The 20,000-nt window shown below is 38.3% G+C and overlaps 2 protein-coding genes across 4 annotated transcripts in view; one reads left to right on the forward strand and one right to left on the reverse strand.

Moving 5' to 3' along the window:
• The window catches only part of rnf43 (ring finger protein 43), a 152,694-nt gene extending 139,914 nt beyond the window's left edge, over positions 1-12,780 (forward strand). For 2 of the 3 annotated variants that reach the window (XM_079607191.1, XM_079607192.1), the window contains 5 exons: positions 406-507; positions 2,034-2,204; positions 4,250-4,367; positions 6,901-8,451; positions 9,657-12,780. In XM_079607191.1, the coding sequence (XP_079463317.1) occupies positions 406-507; positions 2,034-2,204; positions 4,250-4,367; positions 6,901-8,451; positions 9,657-9,682 (1,968 nt within the window). In that variant the 3' untranslated portion in view covers positions 9,683-12,780. The remainder of the gene's footprint in view (positions 1-405; positions 508-2,033; positions 2,205-4,249; positions 4,368-6,900; positions 8,452-9,656) is intronic. The other variant, XM_079607193.1, reaches the window with a different exon arrangement.
• A 2,928-nt stretch (positions 12,781-15,708) lies between these two features.
• Positions 15,709-20,000, reverse strand: part of hpda (4-hydroxyphenylpyruvate dioxygenase a) — a 12,437-nt gene continuing 8,145 nt past the window's right edge. The window contains exons 13-14 of the mRNA XM_079607197.1: positions 19,135-19,251; positions 15,709-16,073 (exon numbers count right to left, since the gene is read on the reverse strand). Coding sequence (XP_079463323.1) covers positions 15,954-16,073; positions 19,135-19,251 — 237 coding nt within the window. The 3' untranslated portion in view covers positions 15,709-15,953. The remainder of the gene's footprint in view (positions 16,074-19,134; positions 19,252-20,000) is intronic.

The following is a 20,000-nucleotide window of genomic DNA, read 5'->3' on the forward strand; positions in this document are numbered from 1 at the left end:
GAATCTGAGAAGCAAAAAAATGTAAACATTGAGAAAATCTCCTTTAAAGTTGTGCATTTATGTTCACGATTGTGCTGCATTCACTCACAAAAATACATGTTTTATATATTTACGGTAGGAAATTTACTAAATATCTTCATGGAACATGATCTTAATATCCTAATGATTTTTGGCATAAAAGAAAAATGGATAATTTTGACCCATACAATGTATAGTTGGCTATTGCCACAGATATACCCGTGCGACTCCAGACTGGTTCTGTGATCCAGGGTCACATATCAGGTGTATAGTTAACCGAGACGGGGAATAGCTTACTGGGAGATTTCTGAATCATTCTGGCCGTTAATGTGTTAAATGCATTAGTTGTTGGTTTGAGGACGAACTGTTCGTGTGTTGTGCTCGCAGCATCACTATGACGTTGGGATCCTGTTGACCGTGGCGCTGGCTGTGCTGGCCATCATCATGATCTTTGCTCTACGCTTCCGCTGCAGGTCCAACAGAACCTGGGTAAGAAAACACACACAACACACTCTCAGGTTTGATGGTGAATTGTAAAAAGTCCATTGCAAAAACATTTTTAAGAATATTGAAACATTCTTAATTCAGCATGATTTTACTTGAGAAGCAAAATGACATCCGATTTTTTATTTATCAAAATTAAATTAGTTTGAAAAATGATCTGTCAGTGGGATAAGAAATATAAACTTGTTTCCCTTTCTTTTGAGCATTAATTTTGATACATTTTTAATAAAACAAGTCCAAATATCATTGTGCTTCTCAAGATTTAAGAATGTTGAATATTTGTATGAAATATATATTTGTACTGGAAATACTATGGAAATATTTTTGCATATTTAGTGTTAATGTCTTCTACAGGAGGTTTACACGCATCTAAAGTAAAAAAAAACACTTATATTTTCTCATTGCACATCAGCATTTTCTCACAGTGTCTGAAACAGTTTGATAAAGGATTCAGTCCCTCTAAACTCCGCCTTTCAGAGAGCCTGCTCTTCTCTGATTGGTCAGACGGCCCAGTTTGTTGTGATTGGTCAGAAACCAAATGCTCATTAGCATATCTGAATTCTCCGGATCTTCCTCAGCACTTGATACACAGTGATAAGAACAGTGATAAAACATGGGTTTTACCGTATCAATCGGGGCAATGGAGATGTTCGCCAGCAGCCAATCCAATTTGCATAAGGCTGGCATTATGCAAATTTGTTACAAACCTACTAAGGTTCGTGCAGAAAGTGAGACTGGAATTACTGACGACTCGTGTCACCAGTTCAGAATCACTTCTTTCTTTTGGAAGACTCTAACCGCGTTTCCATTACCCTTCAAATTGCGAAAATTTAAAATACGCCCAATGGAAACACTGCCATTTAACGCAAACAATTCGAAAAAGGAATATTTCTCAAAACTGCAATGGAAACAGTTTTTGTGCACTTACAGTTTTGACGCGTGTGTTTGGACAGAATATGAGACAGAGTTATTTATTAAACTCATAAAAGACAAAATAATTACAGGAATACTGGATTCTAAACCTCAAAGAAACGCCACAATCAAGACCTTGGAGCAGAACTGAGGGAGAAACACCAGAAACTCCTCACATGAGCCACTCACAGTATAAGTGTCTTTCCTTGCCAATAATGATTGGATAACACACACACGTCTCCGTCGATTAATAATAATGGCCAGTGCTGCGGCTGGGATATACATGAACCTTCCAACGGCCGTCGCCATGATTTTTGGAATAACTTGGAAAAATTATGTTTTAGTCGCATAATATCGGTTAATGGAAACGCCGTCATTTCGCAATCGTTTTTTTGTCAACATTTAGAAAAATTCGCAAAAGTTTTGCGCCAAATCTATAATGGAAACGCGTCTAATAACTCTATTTGTTGTTTGATCTTTGAAACTTTGCAGATCTTTTACATTCACTGCTATATTACACACTGCATGAAAGGGAATATCTGAAAAAGCATAATAAGTGCGCTGTAGAAATCTGAAAAGCCCTTTTCCTCGACTCCCAGGACTCTGTGCACCAGGAGACCATGCGTGCCATCAGCCGGTTGGAGACGCGCACGTACAGCTCTCAGGCTTGCTCCGGATCCCAGCGCTCAGGCGCCGCTCCAGCGTCAAACAGCAGCTCCAGTTCCAGCCCCATCTGTGCCATCTGTCTGGAGGAGTTCATGGATGGCCAGGTAAGAGGAGGCACCAAAGAAAAAGCTTGATATGATTTTGAATCAAGTCACCTTTAAATATATATATATATACGGTATATACTGGTGAAACTGGAAAAATTAGAATATCGCGCAAAAGTTAATTTATTTCAGTAATTCAACTTAAAAGGTGAAGCTAATATATTATATAAACTCATTAAATGCAAAGTGAGATATGTCAAGCCTTTATTTGTTATAATTTTGATGATTATGGCTTACAGCTTATGAAAACCTTTTCACAATATTCTAATTTTGAATTTGGGGTTTTCATAAACTGTAAGCCATAATCATCACAATTATAACAAATAAAGGCTTGAAATATCTCACTTTGCTTGTATTGAGTCTATATAATATATTAGTTTCACCTTTTAAGTTGAATTACTGAAATAAATGAACTTTTGCACCATATTCAAATTTTTCGAGTTTCGACCTGTATATAGCGCTTTTAGCAATATAGATTTTTAATATTTAACAAAAGCAACTTTACAGTGATAATAGGAAATTGTTTTGGCTGTACATCAGATCTAGAATAAAGTTATTGTCCAGCTTTTTTGAGTTTCACCTGTACATATATAGCGCTTTATACCAAATTGATTATTTCAATGCTGATTCATTTTGGTTCAATAACTAAAGCTCATCAATTATGAAACAAGTTAAGTTCAGCAAAAAGCAGCTCTATAGAGGACAGTTGTGGCGTTATCTAGCTTGAGTCAGTTTATTGTTGGTGCAGTGTAGTACGGCTAACCGTTATTCGACTAGAAGAGGTTTGGTCGACCACGATTTTATTAGTCGGTTAGTCGCAAAAAAGAAAAACTCCACAGGAAGTTGCGAATTCACGCAGGCTGTGATGGACAGATCGTTACCGGCAAGAAATCCAATTCATTTGCCTTTCATTCATTCATTCATTTCCTTTCATTTCATTCGTTTGTGTGGAGAGCCTTGCATCACTTGCATTTAATTTAAAATACTCCGTAATTTTTGGTCATACAGAAAAGAGTAATGCAAACTCTAAAGGGTCTACTTTTATTTCTGTAAACTCACAATAATAACAAAATGGTGTGCTTTTGTAAAATAATGAAAACAATTAGGATGCACTTTCTGCTGTCTCGGTCTCTGTGAACTAGAGCGTCACAAAAATGAACCGAAAGTCAGTGTATACTTGCCTCACAGATATGAGAAATATATCTATAGAAAGCTTGAAATGTCTACTTTTAAATTATCAAGTGGAAAACAAATATTCTCAGATGAAGTCATCCGTATGAAACGTGCACATAACGTGTCCACTGCTGCGGAGATGACGAGTCGGCATCGTCGACTTTCTGCAGCCGAAAACACAGAAAACATTAACAATAAATTATTCAGATGTTTGAACAGTCTCCTTCTGGTTTTTCACGACACACTCATAATCATTACGTTTGCCGGTGGCAAGCTTTATGTGTGCGTTTAAACGTTGATTAGGCTATGTATTATAGGCAATTAAAGGCTCATTATTATGATTTATGGCTTATTGATATAAACGGGCGATTAGTCGACTAATCGCTTAAATAAACGTCTACTAATCAACTAGAAAAATCTTTAGTTTGAGGGTAGCCCTACAATGCAGTTCAAAAACTGTCAATGTTTCAAAATTCAAAAGTCGTTTCAGCCGTAAAGCAGCTCTACAAGAGACTGTAGTGTCAGTTTAGTCAAATTAATGAATTATTGCTGAATATTAAGGGACAGTGGCAAGGAACCTAAACTCCATCAGGTGGCAGAAATTGAGAAAAAAACCTTGGGAGAAACTAGGCTCAGTCGGGATCCATCAAATGAATGAATGATCACATGCGATGTGATTTAGGATTCTAGACTGCATCACAAGTCAGATTTGTGGATTGATATTATTCAAATATTTTGCATCCAGCATTAGAGGAACAACAGAAACCATCAAGCATTGGAAGGAGAAAGACACTTTAGGATGCTATTTATGAAATGATTTGAGGCGCGCCAATGGCATGTTTAATATTTGGTTTTCTCTGTCTCTCTGGTAGGACTTGAGAGTCATCTCCTGTGCTCATGAGTTTCATAAAGAGTGTGTCGACCCCTGGCTCCTACAACACCGCACCTGCCCACTGTGCATGCACAACATCATGGGTAAACAGCCTCAGGGTACATATGTATTTCTCCAATAATATTAGTATAGAGCTTGCAAGGCAGCACTGTATTGAAATCCCTCTTTCTTTATCTTATGGAGCCTTCACGTGCTATGGTAATTATGGTAAATACCAAAAGCCGACGTGTAAAATGCACATGAACACCCACTCATGTGGTATTTTCCACTGGGCAGCTCGTAGAATATTTTGATGCACGAATTGCCGAGATGAGATAACCTTTGACCTTTTCAAAAATGGCGGAGAGCAAGGCAAGAGTCGTGAATAAGCATTGTACACAACTAAACGTTTTTTGCTACTGTTAGCGGATAGTTTTTGTAGCCTATACAATGTTGTGTCATTAACAATTGTAATATAATGCGTTAACACTCAGTGTCAGTTTTAAAAATACCACTATATACCGAAAATATACAGCATATTATTTACTGTTTGAGTTTTGATAAATCATCTTCTTGCTGTAGCAATGACTTAAGCAATCTAAAATTGTTTTAGCCAAAGAACAGGTCTGGATCTGTGAGTCCGTCTTTTCCCTACATTACGACAACAAAAGCACTTGAACACAACACACTGGTAAATACCAGTTCACAAGTGGAAAATATCATCTTTTCCATAGCACGTGAAGGCTCCAATATACTACCTCGTCCTGCTACTGGAGGGCCGCTGTCCTGCAGAGTTCAGCTCCAACCCTAGTTAAACACACCTGAGCCAGCTAATCAGTGTCATACTGAGCATGCTAGCAGCTTACAGGCAGGTGTGTTGAGGCAAGTTGGAGCTAAACTCTTCAGGACCGAGTTTGGACACCCCTGGATGTGTTCGCCCAAATAATTTAAAAATCATCCTGATGTCCAAACCTGACTTTCTTCTGTGAGCACAAAAGAAAATATGAAGAATGTCTCAGTGTTTGTTTGTCATATGGTGAATGATGAGTGTACAGTGTTGCTTGGACCCCAACGTTCTTCAAAACCTACTCATAACTTACCCCTAAAATCAAGGGCAATGAATAGGTGAATAAGAATGGTGCAGAAGCCCCTAACCCTTGTGGTAAGCCTAAACTTGACAAACTGTAAACTTGTCCCTCAAATATGAATGGTTGCATTGAACAGTAATAAAGCAGTGCAGTGCTGAATGCAAACACATGTTCTGAGTGAGTCTGTACAGCGGGTCTTTGCACATCTGCACATGCAATGCACTGGACAAGCATTCGTGTGTACATTTGTGGACTTGCACAAGTGTGTTTTTGGCCTTATATGTGCTGTCAATTTTTACTGTTTGAAAACTTTATACTTTTTAAGAAATATGAGATTAAAGTTTGATAATCTCCCATTGACATCAATGGAGGATTGATGCAGGACTCCATTGATACAGAACCAAATCCTAACATACCTAAACCTTAACATGATTATTTTGCTGCCTTACAATCGTTGCAATTTGCTTTAGGAAATGCAAATGTAGTTTTAATTAATCATATTCAGGCTACGTCCACATTAATCTGTACACACTAGTGGTATGAGGTGTTTTCCAAAGGTTGCTCTTCCTCGGACATATCTGTAAACGCTTAAATCACCTTGCGACGCATGCATAAAACATCATAAATGCTCGCTGAGAGACCAGATGTTTATGAAGATCTCATGCGATTCTTATGGCACAATCATTTTATTAGCAAAATATCCCTCCACTCACTTGTGCGTCCAGGTCGCTTTCAAAATCACTGTGTGATCGTGTTTTGCCACAGGACTGCAATTGCGATGAAATATTCTGTCGTAATTGAAGAAATGTAATATGAAGATTGTACAATATAACCATCAGATTGTATATTAATTATGGGTACAATATGCATCACATGACTTAACATGTCATTGTTTTAAAGTCCCCTTGTAGTCAATAATTTTATCCCTTAAAACTCATATTTGATCACCAAAATTATTTATTTAATGTTAAAAAAATGCCTTAAAATAGCTTGAATGTAACTCAACACCCTTGTCTCATTTCGTACTCGTGGTTCTATGAATATGCAAATGAGCCCCGCCTCCACTCACTCACTCACTCAGAGATCCACTGGTTGACGATCACACGTTGATCTGATTGGTTACAAGGTAGTTTGTGACGTCAGAAACACCAGCGATTTCAAACCGTGTTTTTGAGACTGTCTTTGGTCACTGCAGTTTTAAGCAGAAAACACTCAGCAATGCTGTCCACTTATGAACTTACACATGGTTTGTCTTAAAGCATATTAAAAACACCACATAGACATAAACAACATTAAAAGCTGGATTTTCACCGCAGGGGGACTTTAAAATACCTCAGTTTACACTGTAATTCGGAAATGCCGTTTTTAATTGTATCCACTTGAGAGAGCATCTTCAAATTGCTCTGTTTTCACTAGACAAAAACGTCTCAATATGGACAAAAGGCCAAAACGTAGAGAAAAAGCGTTTTACATTTACCTGGATGAATATGGACGTAGCCTCAGTAGACATTTTTTTTGCTTTTCCTATCAAAGTTGTCATTGAGCACCAAATGTCTTCCATCAGGTTCAGATCTGGCATCCCGTCAGCCCCAAAGAAGTCGACTGCCAACCCCTCCACAAGAGCAGAGTCAGGCCTTCCTCCTTCCCCATCACTATTCAAACCAACGCCCTTACCCCCAACATCATGTCCCCTTTTCCCTGCGGCATCACTACCCCCGCACCCCTGGACCTTTACCCCAATTGGGGCACTATGGAAACTCTCCCCCTCTTCATCCACGCACTGTCCGTTGCTTTCCCAGCAGACCATTGGGTGCTAGCTGCGCGTACCACCTTGCCCCGGATTCCCATCATGGACGTACGCACAGAACAGGCGGGCGCGGGTGTCGGACTGGGGGGCATCACTATGCGCCCCCCAGACGGTCGTGTCACCGGTGCCCCGGAGGAGCTTTACGGAACGCTGCGGGTTCTTGTGTGCATCATTTGGCATCGTCAGTAAACCACGCGACTCATCACCTGCCGCGCGGCGGAGGCTCGCACGGTCGCCAAGATGATGGAAGCTGCTCCGGAGGGAGTTACCACACGGAGTGCAGCGGGTACCTTGCTGAGGGGCCGGCCAGCGACTCCAGCTCGGGATCGTGCCACGGCTCGTCCAGCGATTCCGTATTAAACTGTACGGATATCAGCCTGCAGGGCGTCTATGGCAGCTGGTCCACTTTTCGTAGCTCGCTCAGCAGCGACTATGACCCGTTCGTCTATTACGGACCGGGAAAAGCCCCACGCAGAGGGAGCATGGAGGCCACGCAGAGGCCTCGTTCCCTGGACTCTGTAGTGAATCCCGCCGGTGACGCCAATGCAGTTTCCTCAGAAGAGAAGCAGCAGCAGCAAGTGGCCGTGTTCAGTCACGTTCACTATCACAGGCATAGACACCACTATTATGAGGACGGGGACCTCGGTCAAGGGCCCGGCCAAGGCTCTGACGAGGATCAGGGGGCCGTGTCCTCAGCCATGGCAGCTGGTGGCCCCTGTAATGCAACTAAAAACAAAGACTCCACTGGGTGTCAGGTACAGCACCAGTCTTGCCACTGCCCCAAAACGGACCTCAGTTCAAGGAGGGTTGAGGATAGAGCCCCGGACCCCGTTTCTTCCTCAGGCGCCTCTGTGATCCTTCCCTCCCCTCCTTTAGCCTCTCCGTCCCTGTCCTGTTGCCACAAAGGCCCAGGGTGGACCACCAGACAGAAAGCAGCCGGCTGTCCCTTGGAAGCGCCTTCGCCGGTTGTTCACTTCCATCAAAACTTGGACCTTCAGGATGATTGTAGCATTCATATCCACTACGGACAGCGAGCTGGAAGCTACTGCTGCACACCTCCGCCGGACATGGCCCCCACACTGCTGCCGGTGCCCCTGATCTTGGACTCGACTGGTATGTCCGACTGGCCGTGCTGTAGCGGGGCACATGTGGTGTGGCAGAAGCAGGTGCAACAGGCCCATTCGGAGCCTCAGCTTTTGGGCCCCACTTCTGAAACGGACAGACCCTTGTGTAGGGCCCATCACGGCCCGGGGGACGAACTTCCTACGGATATCTGTCTGTACTGCCAAACTCTACACAATAGTCAGGGTGAGTATGTGTGACTGTAGTGCTCCACTTTGTAGTCAAGTAATTTCTATAGCACTTTATACAGATTTTCAAAGCAGCTTCACAGTTATAAACATGAAAATATCTGAATCAGTGATGCAAATTCTGCTGTAAAGCAGCTCTAAAAAGACAATAGAGTCATTATTCAGCTCAAGTCAGTTTAGTATTAATTCAGTTCAGTTCAATAACTGTCTAAAGTTTATCAATTATTAAACAAGTTCACTTCAGCTATAAGAAGCTTCACAAAAGACTATAGAGTCGCTATTCAGCTTGAATCAGTTTAATGTTGATTCAGTTTAGTTCAATAACTGTGTAAAGTTGATCTATTATGAAGTTATGAAACAAGCTATAAGCAGCTTCACAGAAGACAATAGAGTCGTTCTTCAGCTCGAATAAGTTTAATGTTGAATCAATTTAGTTAAACAACAGTGGCTGTTGCAAAATTTGACTATTATGAAATGAAGTGTATTCAGCTATAAGCAGCTGTACTGAAGACAATAGAGTTGTTATTCAGCTCAAGTCTGTTTAGTATTGATTCAGTTTAGTTGCTAATAACTGTGTAAAGTTTATCTATTATGAAACAAGCTATAAGCAGCTCTAGAGAAGACAATAGTTGTTATTTAGCTTGTTTCATAATAGATCAACTTAACACAGTTATTGAACTAAACTGAATCAATACTAAACTGACTTGAGCTTAATAACGACTCTATTGTCTTCTGGACAGCTGCTTATAGCTTGAGTCTGTTTAATATTGAGTTCAGTTTAATAACAGTGTTTATTGTCAAAATATGTCAATAAATCTGACTCAGCTACTGTATAGTGTCAGTTAAATCAATAATATTACAGAATATTAATTGTCTTTGCTTTGTTTTTAATATTTGTTTTTTCTGTCTGTTAATTTGTGAAAGTTATCTTAATGAACAAAACATGTAAGAATCACAGAGTTCATTTTTTGCAATAATTGAAAGCCAATGGAAAGTTCAAATTGCCTTTTTGTTGAGGGAACTAGGGTGATGCCTAACTTACAGGGTTGTCCTGCAGAAATACATCATTCCTGCAGAACTCAATTGCTGGTTATAATCTGAATGTGCACAGCTGATTTTCATATTGGATATATGGATAAACTATTCCTTTAATTTGAGGTTATGAAGTGAGTTCTACATGTTTTTCTTCTTCTTGTTCCACAGGGTCAGAAGAAGAGTCTGGTGTTTGAGACAGCTCTTCGTCCTAAACTCCTCACGCTGCTACACAAGAGCCGAAATGGACAAAACTCTTCGGCGTTCTCTCTGTGTCTCTTTCACGTCAAGTCTTTCTAGCAAAGATTTATACAGAATTCATCAGCGATGATAAGATGGGTTTTTCTATGTACTCTTCAGTAGTAACTCACTGTTACTAGCACATTTCTAATGGCCAAAACAAGTCATTGTTGGTACTGTCAAGGTACTTTACCCTGTTAATTCAGGAAGTTATCAAAGGATCAGTGAGATGTGCATTAGAATGAGAGTGTGCTCAATCTTGATGTCTTCCTTTCCTTTGATTTAAAACAGGATTCATTTAGTACCGTCTCTAGTCGTAGAATTCCTTGGCGATCTTTGTTCAAACCCTTAAAGCTATAAACACGTCTTCCCATATTGCATTGAGAATTAGGCCTGACGTATGTACTCTATGCAAGAACGCAGACACTTCTAACTACGCAAACTTGGATGTTGTGCTCAAAATTGTGTCAGATTGCAATTCATACTGCAACAATTAGTGTAATCTGTCTTGTTCTACAGTCAGTTTTCTCTTTCTGGTGAACTACTATCATGCCGGAATCAAGTTAAACTTAAGGCTGGGATGCACTTCACGACTTATGCCCCAATTTGCAGTCTAGATGAGTCGAAATGATAGGCACGGAGTCCCATTTTTTTTTTTAGCTTCGGATTATGATTCCATCCATGATATCAAAACATGTTTGATACTTTTAGCAGATTTTAAAACACGTGTTGTAGTGTATGACGTGTTGCTACTGAAACTAAAGCTGTCCTCTATCTACCAGTGTTGCAATGAAATACAATACCAATACAAGAGTAAATTAACAGAACACACATAACAAATTAGCCTTAATATTTGACTCATCAGCACAGATAAACAACTGACCACGTTTACCCACCAAAGACCACATCCAAGTGCGTTTGGCAATTTTTATTTTTATTTTTTGCGACGCTGCAACAACTACTACGGTCATCTCCTGCACATCTATGTTTGTTTCAACTATAGATATGTATATACATATATATATATACATAGATGCCTCATTAGCTGCTGTTTCTATGGGCCGCTGTGCGCAAGCCATCCGCCATATTGGAACAGTCAAAAAAACAAGTCCACTGCGTCTGCAACTGTAGTTATACACATGTATGAATATCTATATCTACAGCAGATGAAAGACAATACAAAGTCTTTAGCTAACACAACATTTAAAGTAAAAAAAACTATAATATTGAGTTAAATACTGTCGGTAACCAAACAATTGATGAGCAACATAGTATGGAAAAAACAACAATGAATGGAAGTCAATGGGAGTCCATCAACTGTTTAGTTACGGACATTGTTTAAAATATATCTTGTGGGTGAGTAAATGATGACAGAATTTTTTTTGCAAACCAACACATTCACACCCGTGAAAGATTATCCCGTTTCTTGGGGAATTGAAATGTTGGTGGTTTTTACAACCAGAGGCTGCACAATGCTGTGTCATCTTGAAAAACTCGTTGATTTTTACTGTGAGTGACGACAGCATAGAAAGTGTTGATCTTTCCAAGAGTTGACATGTTGCATCTACATATACATATCTATGGTCTGAACTATCATGCGTCTCCTTGAAATGAGGCACGTGTTTCTGTGCCAGTTTGTTGTGTTCGGAATGATTTGAAAGTCGGCAAGTAAATGATGCCTATAGTGATTTAAAATCTGATTTTAAAAGTCGTGTAGTGTATTCCAGCCTTCAATCAAACTGTTGACATCTAAACTGATGATTTTTCATTCGTAAAGGCCCACGTTTGACAAGAAAATACAATTTCAGTTTTCCTACTTATAATTTCACAGTGTAATGTGTCTAACAATTTCTGAGTGAATTGTTTTTTTCTTCAGTGTGCCTAAAAAACATCCAATTTGAAGGTGTACTAAGCATAAGCAATGAATCTGAGAGTTTGCGATGCACTGGCTGTGTTTGCGCCCTTGCATAGAGTTTGTTTCAGGCTTTAGCGTTTAATACCCTTCATGCATTCATTAGCTCAGCGCACCTACTGGCTGATTATTAACTATTCAGTTATTGCAATGCCACACGCCCCTCAAAAGCCAGACGTAGGCCTTCAACTGTGACGTGTTGGGCTGCGTTCAAACATCTGGCCTGGTTTTCCTGCACTACCTCAGATAACCAATCAGAAAAGGCCTGTTAGCGAGACGGTACTTCAAAGGGACGTGTGCGTCCGTCGACCTCTCGTTCCCTCTGACAGATATTAACTCAGAGGAGCGATAGGGATCTTCACTTCATGTCATCTGTCCTTGGAAAGAAGCATTTCATTGAGGTTTCAGGGTCTCGGTTTTGTTAATTCAAAAATGGCAGCTGTTATTTACAAATGTTTGTGTCTTCATTTATTAATTTTGCTTGTCAAAACTAAATGAATTGACTGAATATATTTGGGGGAAGTTGTGAAGATTTTTTGTTTTCTGTTTTGCTTCATTATTTTGGTCTGTGTTTGGGCTGAGAAGGACTACATTTCCCAGAATGCTTTGCTTTCACCTATTATGACTCATAGTCCCTTAAAGGGACGCTCGCATTTCATAGAAAGTAACCAGCATACAAGCTTACCAAAAGTGCCTCTGTATCCCATGAAATGAACACTTCATGAAGTTTACTTTACACGTTAATGTAGCCTGCTGTCATGTTCGTGGCAATACCAGCCAATGATGTATCAACACTTATCTTTAATCTGTTACCCTGAAATCTCTGTTGTCATATATTTTAGAAGCAACCCTTTAAAGGAATGGTCCGGGATCAAAACGATTTAAACCTGTTTTCTGTGACGTGCTGGAAATATACGTCACAAAATATCGGGTTTTGAACCTGAAACATTCTTTTAAGTAAAGAAAAGGAAACACTGGAAATCTTGCCATGACAAACAACCTGAATGTTTTTTATTTTCTGTCAGTAAATGGTCACTTTGTTCGAAGGTCTTGATCTTTGAACCACACACACACACACCTGTGTCTCTTTTTAGCTTAATACACTCACAAATGCTGCTTTTCATCAAAATGAGGCTGAATCCCAAATTAAAAATATAAATAAAACAAAATATAGTGAATCCCCGTATATCGGGTTCACACACACCTTATGACGAATGAGTTTCAATGACTCTTCCGGTTGTTTGTGTCGCAGATTTTTTTAGATTATTGCACTTTTAAAGAGCAATATAGTTTACCTGTTAACTGTCAACCCCCTTTTTTAGCATAGATCTGAACTTAAATTATTGTAATTCATGAATCTCTTATTAAATATTATTGCAATTCCACCCTGAGGACTAACCAAGTTGTGCTCCAAATTTGAAGTTGATATCACAAATTGTAGGGATGCACCGATATGAAAATGTTGGCCGATACCGATAACCAATAATTCTTCATATTTGAAACCGATATATTGGCCGATAAATCTAAAACCAAGTAATTTTTTAAGAGCCTGATTACAAAAACAAAAGTCTCACATTAAAATCCATGTCCCAAGCACACAATTATAAGGATGTTCTCATTATAATTTTATGTAGCCGATATGACAGACTTGTATTGCACTGTATTTTCCTTGTTTGATTTCAATCATATTTCAAGCAATTCAAAACCATCATGTTGAACAGTGCAGTGCGCATCTGAAGTGTCTCAGTTGAAATACATAATACATTATTTATCGGCTTTAATATATCGGCCAAATTTTCTTATCGGGCCGATAACGATAACATTATAAATGTGACCCTGGATCACAAACCCAGTCTGGAGCCGCACGGGTATATCTGTGGCAATAGCAACTATACATTGTATGGGTCAAAATTATACATTTTTCTTTTATGCCAAAAATCATTAGGATGTTAAGATCATGTTCCATGAAGATATTTAGTAAATTTCCTACCGTAAATATATAAAACATGTATTTTTGTGAGTGAATGCAGCACAATCGTGAACATAAATGCACAACTTTAAAGGAGATTTTCTCAATGTTTACATTTTTTTGCTCCCTCAGATTCCAGATTTTCAATAGTTGTATCTCGACCAAATATTGTCCTATCATATTAAACAAAACGTCAATGGAAATCTTATTTATTCAGCTTTCATGGCATGTATAAATCTCCATTTAAAGAAATGTACCCATGAGACTGGTTTTGTGGTCCAGGGTCACAAATGAGCATATATCGGCAGATACCGATATGGTTGCCGATATATCATGCATACTTAACAAAAAAGTTGTAAAAAAAACCTTTTCCATTATAACGCAATGTCCAATTTCACAACGGATTTCACAGGATGAATTTTTTATGTTAAACTTTCCTAACTTTTGATAATGCTATACTATAGCATCTATAGGGGAAAAGCAATAGCAAAGCAGCGGGACACTGACAGTTAACAGGCTACACATGTTAGAGCTACTACTATAGAAATGCTTTGTTTTCCGTAGCTTTTCCAGCGATGGAAATCGTTATTTAAATTTCCAAGTTTTCCATGAGTAGTTGCAACCCGGTTGAGTTACGCTGTACAATAATGACAGTAACTTTTTATCAACCAAAGATAAGAATGAACTAATATTCTCATTAAGTTGCAGTGAATTTTGAAACCGTGTAACATGAACAAACTACAGCCTCCTGATTTTCTTTTGACTCAATATAGTAAGTAAACACAACTATTGCCACCAACTACCGCAGATTACGGTATATACGCATCGGTCTCACACAGATTCACACGTAAAGCTCTTGGCTTTATCTAGAAAGGATACAAACAGCACTTTGCCTTGGAAGAAGATCTGCATGTGATTCACACGAAACAATCGAAGCACTATGTGACTGAAAATCAATGAAATGTCACTAAACGTTGAGGATGTTTTTTGTTTTGTTTTCTATATTTGGTCCTTTGTGTTGGTTGTATTGTTCATACGCTCTCTTTTCCACAGAGAATCAATTAAAACTGCCTTTTTTTTAACAGAGCTAAATCCCTTCAGAAATCAAGGGATATGCCAGTATATGTTCAATATTTTGTGTAAAAAAAAAAAAAGACAAAACAGTTATAAGATAAAGTGTTGTATTTTATATATAATAGAACATTTCAATGGTATGTCACTAATATATTTATTTACTAATATATTTATCCATTTTTGTCCAGGTCTGAGAAAATGTTTAAAATGTTATTTTCTCACTTTTGGAATGATATTCTTTATGAAACGTACAGCTGCCATTATAGATGTATAAACCTGGCATCATTCCGATTATATACAAATAAATTATTTTGAAATAAAAATACAGAGAATGTGGTGTTTGTTTTATTTATTTATTTATTTTGGGGAGAGGAGGGGGGGGGGGGGGTGATCAACATTTAAGGTCCTTGGTTAATACATTTTATTTAAAGTTTTAATAGGAATTTTATTGTTAAAAGTAACTTGTGTTGGGCTGTTGGAGATTGTGCCAAACCAACACGCGTATACACCGTCGACAGATGAGCTCATTAAACTCACACGGTTATGATAGTTTGATTATAAAGTATATCTGAGACTATATAGATGTGACTATGTGAGACTGTAGTTTGATTATAAAGTATATCTGAGACTATAGACTATATAGATGTGACTATGTGAGACTGTAGTTTGAATGAATCTCTTTTCTTTGCACGACACATTGACATTACAGTCCAGAACGCTCTTCAGCATTATCCTGAACAGTGTATAAGCATTAGCTTCATGTGTCGTCGAGCAGAAGAGAGGCTCTCGGTGGAAAACACACTTCTGAGATTTTCCACACAAAAATGTAATCATAAAAATCAGTCGACAGGCTTTCAGAGAAGAAATAGGAAATAGGAAGTCGGGAATGACTCTTTTTTTAAGTTTCATTACAAGCTGTTCACACAATAAAAAATTTGATTAATACATGCAAATTTTTACATATAGCCCCTTTAAGTTTTTTTACATTTTTATTTAATTCTAACATTAATTTTATTTCATGCAATGAATTTTTATTGTTTTGTTTTTCATTTTAGATTTAGTTAACTATAACAACCCTCACATGTCTTAGAAAAAATGATTAACCCATTTGACTCGTGTATGTAGCTGATGAACGATTAAGAAAATGATACGATACATAACACGTTCCATTCTTTATTGTTGCCCTGCACGGTCAGTGTTAACTGCTGGTCTCGTATCACTCCTTCACTCCAGCACAAGGGGTAAACCATGTTTCTGCAGATGTGTTTGTGTGTCAGTGAAACTCCTTCGGGACGCCCTGGCTCTCCGCTGTGAGAACCGTGAGGTTTCCTCTGGCGTCCTGGTCCTTCTCAATCGCCTCGAACAGAGATTTGAAGTTTCCAGCTCCGAAACCCTTGAGGATAAGAAGACACAGGATCACAGGTTTAACGCATGCGTTCTTATGATGGGAAAAATCAATGAGTATTGGACTCGGATATGAAATATGTAATCAGCTGTTGAATTAGTAGAAAAACTGAAGCAGTATGTTTTTGTAAAACTTTGAAAACTCATTTTTTTAGGAATGCACAATATGTCGGCCAACATATCGGTATCGGCCGATGTATGTTAATTTTGCTTGTAAAAAATAAAATAATTTGGCCGATATATTAAAGCTGATAAATAATGGATTATTTCCTTCAGCTGAGACTCTTCAGATGCGCACTGTTCAACATGATGATTTTGAATTGCTTGAAATATGATTTAAATCACTTAAAAAAAGGAAAATACAGTTCAGTGCAACATGCAAGTCTGTCATATCATAAATGAGAAATGTATGAGAACATCATTATAATTGTGTGCTTGGGACATGTCTTTTACTGGTGAGACTTTTGTTTTTGTAATCAGGCTCTCAAAAATTACATAAAAACTTGGATTTAGATTTATCGGCCAATATATCGGTTATCGGCTTTCATATATATATGTGACCCTGGACCACAAACCCAGTCTGGAGCCGCACGGGTATATCTGTGGCAATAGCAACTATACATTGTATGGGTCAAAATTATCTATTTTTCTTTTATGCCAAAAATCATTAGGATATTAAGATCATGTTCCATGAAGATATTTAGTAAATTTCCTAGCGTAAATATATAAAACATGTATTTTTGTGAGTGAATGCAGCACAATCGTGAACATAAATGCACAACTTTAAAGGAGATTTTCTCAATGTTTACATTTTTTGGTCCTCAGATTCCAGATTTTCAATAGTTGTGTCTCGACCAAATATTGTCCTATCCTAACACACCACACATCAATGGAGAGATTATTTATTCAGCTTTCATGTGATGCATAAACCTAAATAAAAAAATGTGACTGGTTTTGTGGTCCAGTTTCACATAAAAGGAATTATCGGTTATCGGTATCAGCCAAAATTGTAATATCGGTGCATCCCTACTTTTTTCCCCCAGTGTATCTACCAACTCATCATCGCTCTCCTTTACCAATAATAAGTGTTGGTGTCATTGGGTTCTTTTTCTTTGAACTTTTAAAGCACCACAAAAGACAGTGAAGCCCCTTTAGTGTGGTTTAGATAGAAATGTCTTATCTTTAGGCATTTCCTTCACTTCACAAGCTTTAAAAATGCCCCTAATAAAACTTTGGGCCTGTTCAAACCGGTTGTCATGCTCAGACTCAAGCTCAATACTGTATCTGTGTTTACTGTATCTAAACACACACAGCACATTTCTTCTCATTCAGTACTTCATCTAAAACTTCCCTGAACATTCACTGTCCCCATAAACACTTTTTATGACATCTTCTATATGGTATTCGTATGTTGTGGAAATTTGCAATATTTATTTGTATGTTGTTTGTTTTGGTTTATTGCTGCATCTGTGGGTTTTTAAAGGGAAATTTTGAAAATTCACCCAAAAATTTAAATTCTGTCATTTTTTACTCAGCCTTTTGTCGTTCCAAACTTTTAAGACTTTTGTTCATCTTCAAAACACAAATGAAGATATTTGTAATGAAATGTGAAAGATTTCTATTCTAGAAGTCTATCAATCCAAACTCTGATGCTTCATTACTTTCATAAACAGATTGTAAAATAAATCCATAAGAATCGAGTGGTTTAATCCAGTCTTCTGAAAAGACACGATCGCTTTACGGGATAAACAGAATTAATTAACAGAATTGTATTAATTGATTTTTTATTGACGATGTGTGAACAGCTTGTAATGAAACTTTAAAAAAAAGAGTCATTCCCGACTTTCTCTGAAAGCCTGTCGACTGATTTTTATGATTACGTTTTTGTGTGGAAAATCTCAGAAGTGTGTTTTCCACCGAGAGCCTCTCTTCTGCTCGACGACACATGAAGCTAATGCTTATACACTGTTCAGGATAATGCTGAAGAGCGTTCTGGACTGTAATGTCAATGTGTCGTGCAAAGAAAAGAGATTCATTCAAACTACAGTCTCACATAGTCAGATCTATATAGTCTATAGTCTCAGATATACTTTATAATCAAACTATCATAACCGTGTGATTTTAATGAGCTCATCTGTCGAGAACATCTCCACATCTCTATGGTCAGATGCTTTCTGAACTGATGTTTCTCATTTCTGTGTTTATTGTGTTATTGAGAGGAAAGAGCCGCACATATTCACACGTTCATCTAAACGTCGCTCTCAGCGGTGGACAGCGTCGGGATGTTCGCTAACAGTAAATCACTGCTAAGGTATTTCCAACTTCTTTATACTTTTAAACAAAGAACAAAAATAAACTTCACCGTGATAAAATCGGGATCTTGAACCACGTTCAGTCTCTTGTGCGTTACGTGAACACGAGTGCGAGCAATAAGTGCTTCTGCAGTTCACTTCACGGCCACCGGTGTCGCTAATAACAAGATTTTCTCAATTCTACATTTAGGCTTTAATTCGCATATAAACATTGATCAGTGAACCAATGAGGTTCAATTGTTCTATTTATTTGTGAATAAAAGCCTAGATTAAATCTGTTTGTCTTCAAATCCTGTCTCTTCAAAATGTGGCTGTGATTAGTTATAACAACTTAAACTTTGTTGAGATAACTTAAATATCCAACTAAACTAAAGTTAAGTAAACTTAATATTTTAAGTCAAGCATGAACACATACTTTTTAAAGTTGAAACAATGTTGGATTTTAAGTTGTGATAAATAATCGCGGCAAATTTTTTTTACAGTGAGAAGACTTGGATTAATCAGCTCCATACATATGGATTTAAGTAACAATCTTTTTATAAACGTTTTGAAGTGTCAAATTTCAGGTGAATAAGGACAGAAAAAATATCTTGATTTCTTTTCCCAAGATGAACGAAAGTCTTGTGGGTTTGGAACGAGTAAATGGTGACAGAATTACAATTTTTGGGTGGACTAGCCTCCATTAAATTCACTTCTTCTAAATGAATAAATGCATGTAAATGTTAATGTCAGACTCACAGCGTGGTTGTTCCTCTGGATGACCTCCAGGAAGAGCGTCGGTCTGTCCTGCACGGGTTTGGTGAAGATCTGTAGCAGGTAACCCTTATCGTCAAAGTCTACTAAGATTTTTAACTCCTGCATTGGATGAAAAAGCAAAAGTAAAAAAAATAATTAAAAAAAACATTCAAAAGCATTCGTTTATTGAACAAAACACCAAACGGGAATCGTGGTTTCTCCGCTCTTTCTATTAGCCCCGTTCTGTCAACACTGCATTGGCTGCCTATTAAACATCGTATACATTTTTAAATATTGCTGATTACTTACAAAGCACTAAATGGTTTAGCTCCGCAGTACTTGAGCGAGCTCTTAACGCATTATAGTCCTTCACGTCTACTGCGATCGCAAAACTCCGGCCAGTTAATAATAGCCTACCTAGAATATCAAAATCGACTGCTGGTGGTAGATCCCAAAACTTTGGAACAGTCTTCCTATCATTGTCCGGGAAGCAGACACACTCTGTCAGTTCAAAGCTAGATTAAAGACACATCTCTTCGGCCTAGCATACACATAACACATTATAGACTTCTATAACTCAATGTTAGGCTGCATAGATTAGGTCAGCCGGGACCGGGAACACTTCCCTTAAATCCTGATGTACTCGTTACATCATAAGAAGAATGGCATCTACGCTAATTTTAGTGTCTTTGTTTATCCCGAGGTTTTCCCGCAGCCTGCCGGATCCAGGCCGTATCCAGATCTGACGAAGGACCTTCGCCTGGACCCGATGACAACGCAGTGCTGAAGTGCCAACTAGCCTCTCCCTATGGAGGATCCCTGTACCACTCTACAGATAAAGCATTGTGGGGAAATTCGGCTAGCGTATC

This window comes from Phoxinus phoxinus (assembly GCF_949152265.1).
Source record: "Phoxinus phoxinus genome assembly, chromosome: 3".
Lineage (NCBI taxonomy): Eukaryota > Metazoa > Chordata > Actinopteri > Cypriniformes > Leuciscidae > Phoxinus > Phoxinus phoxinus.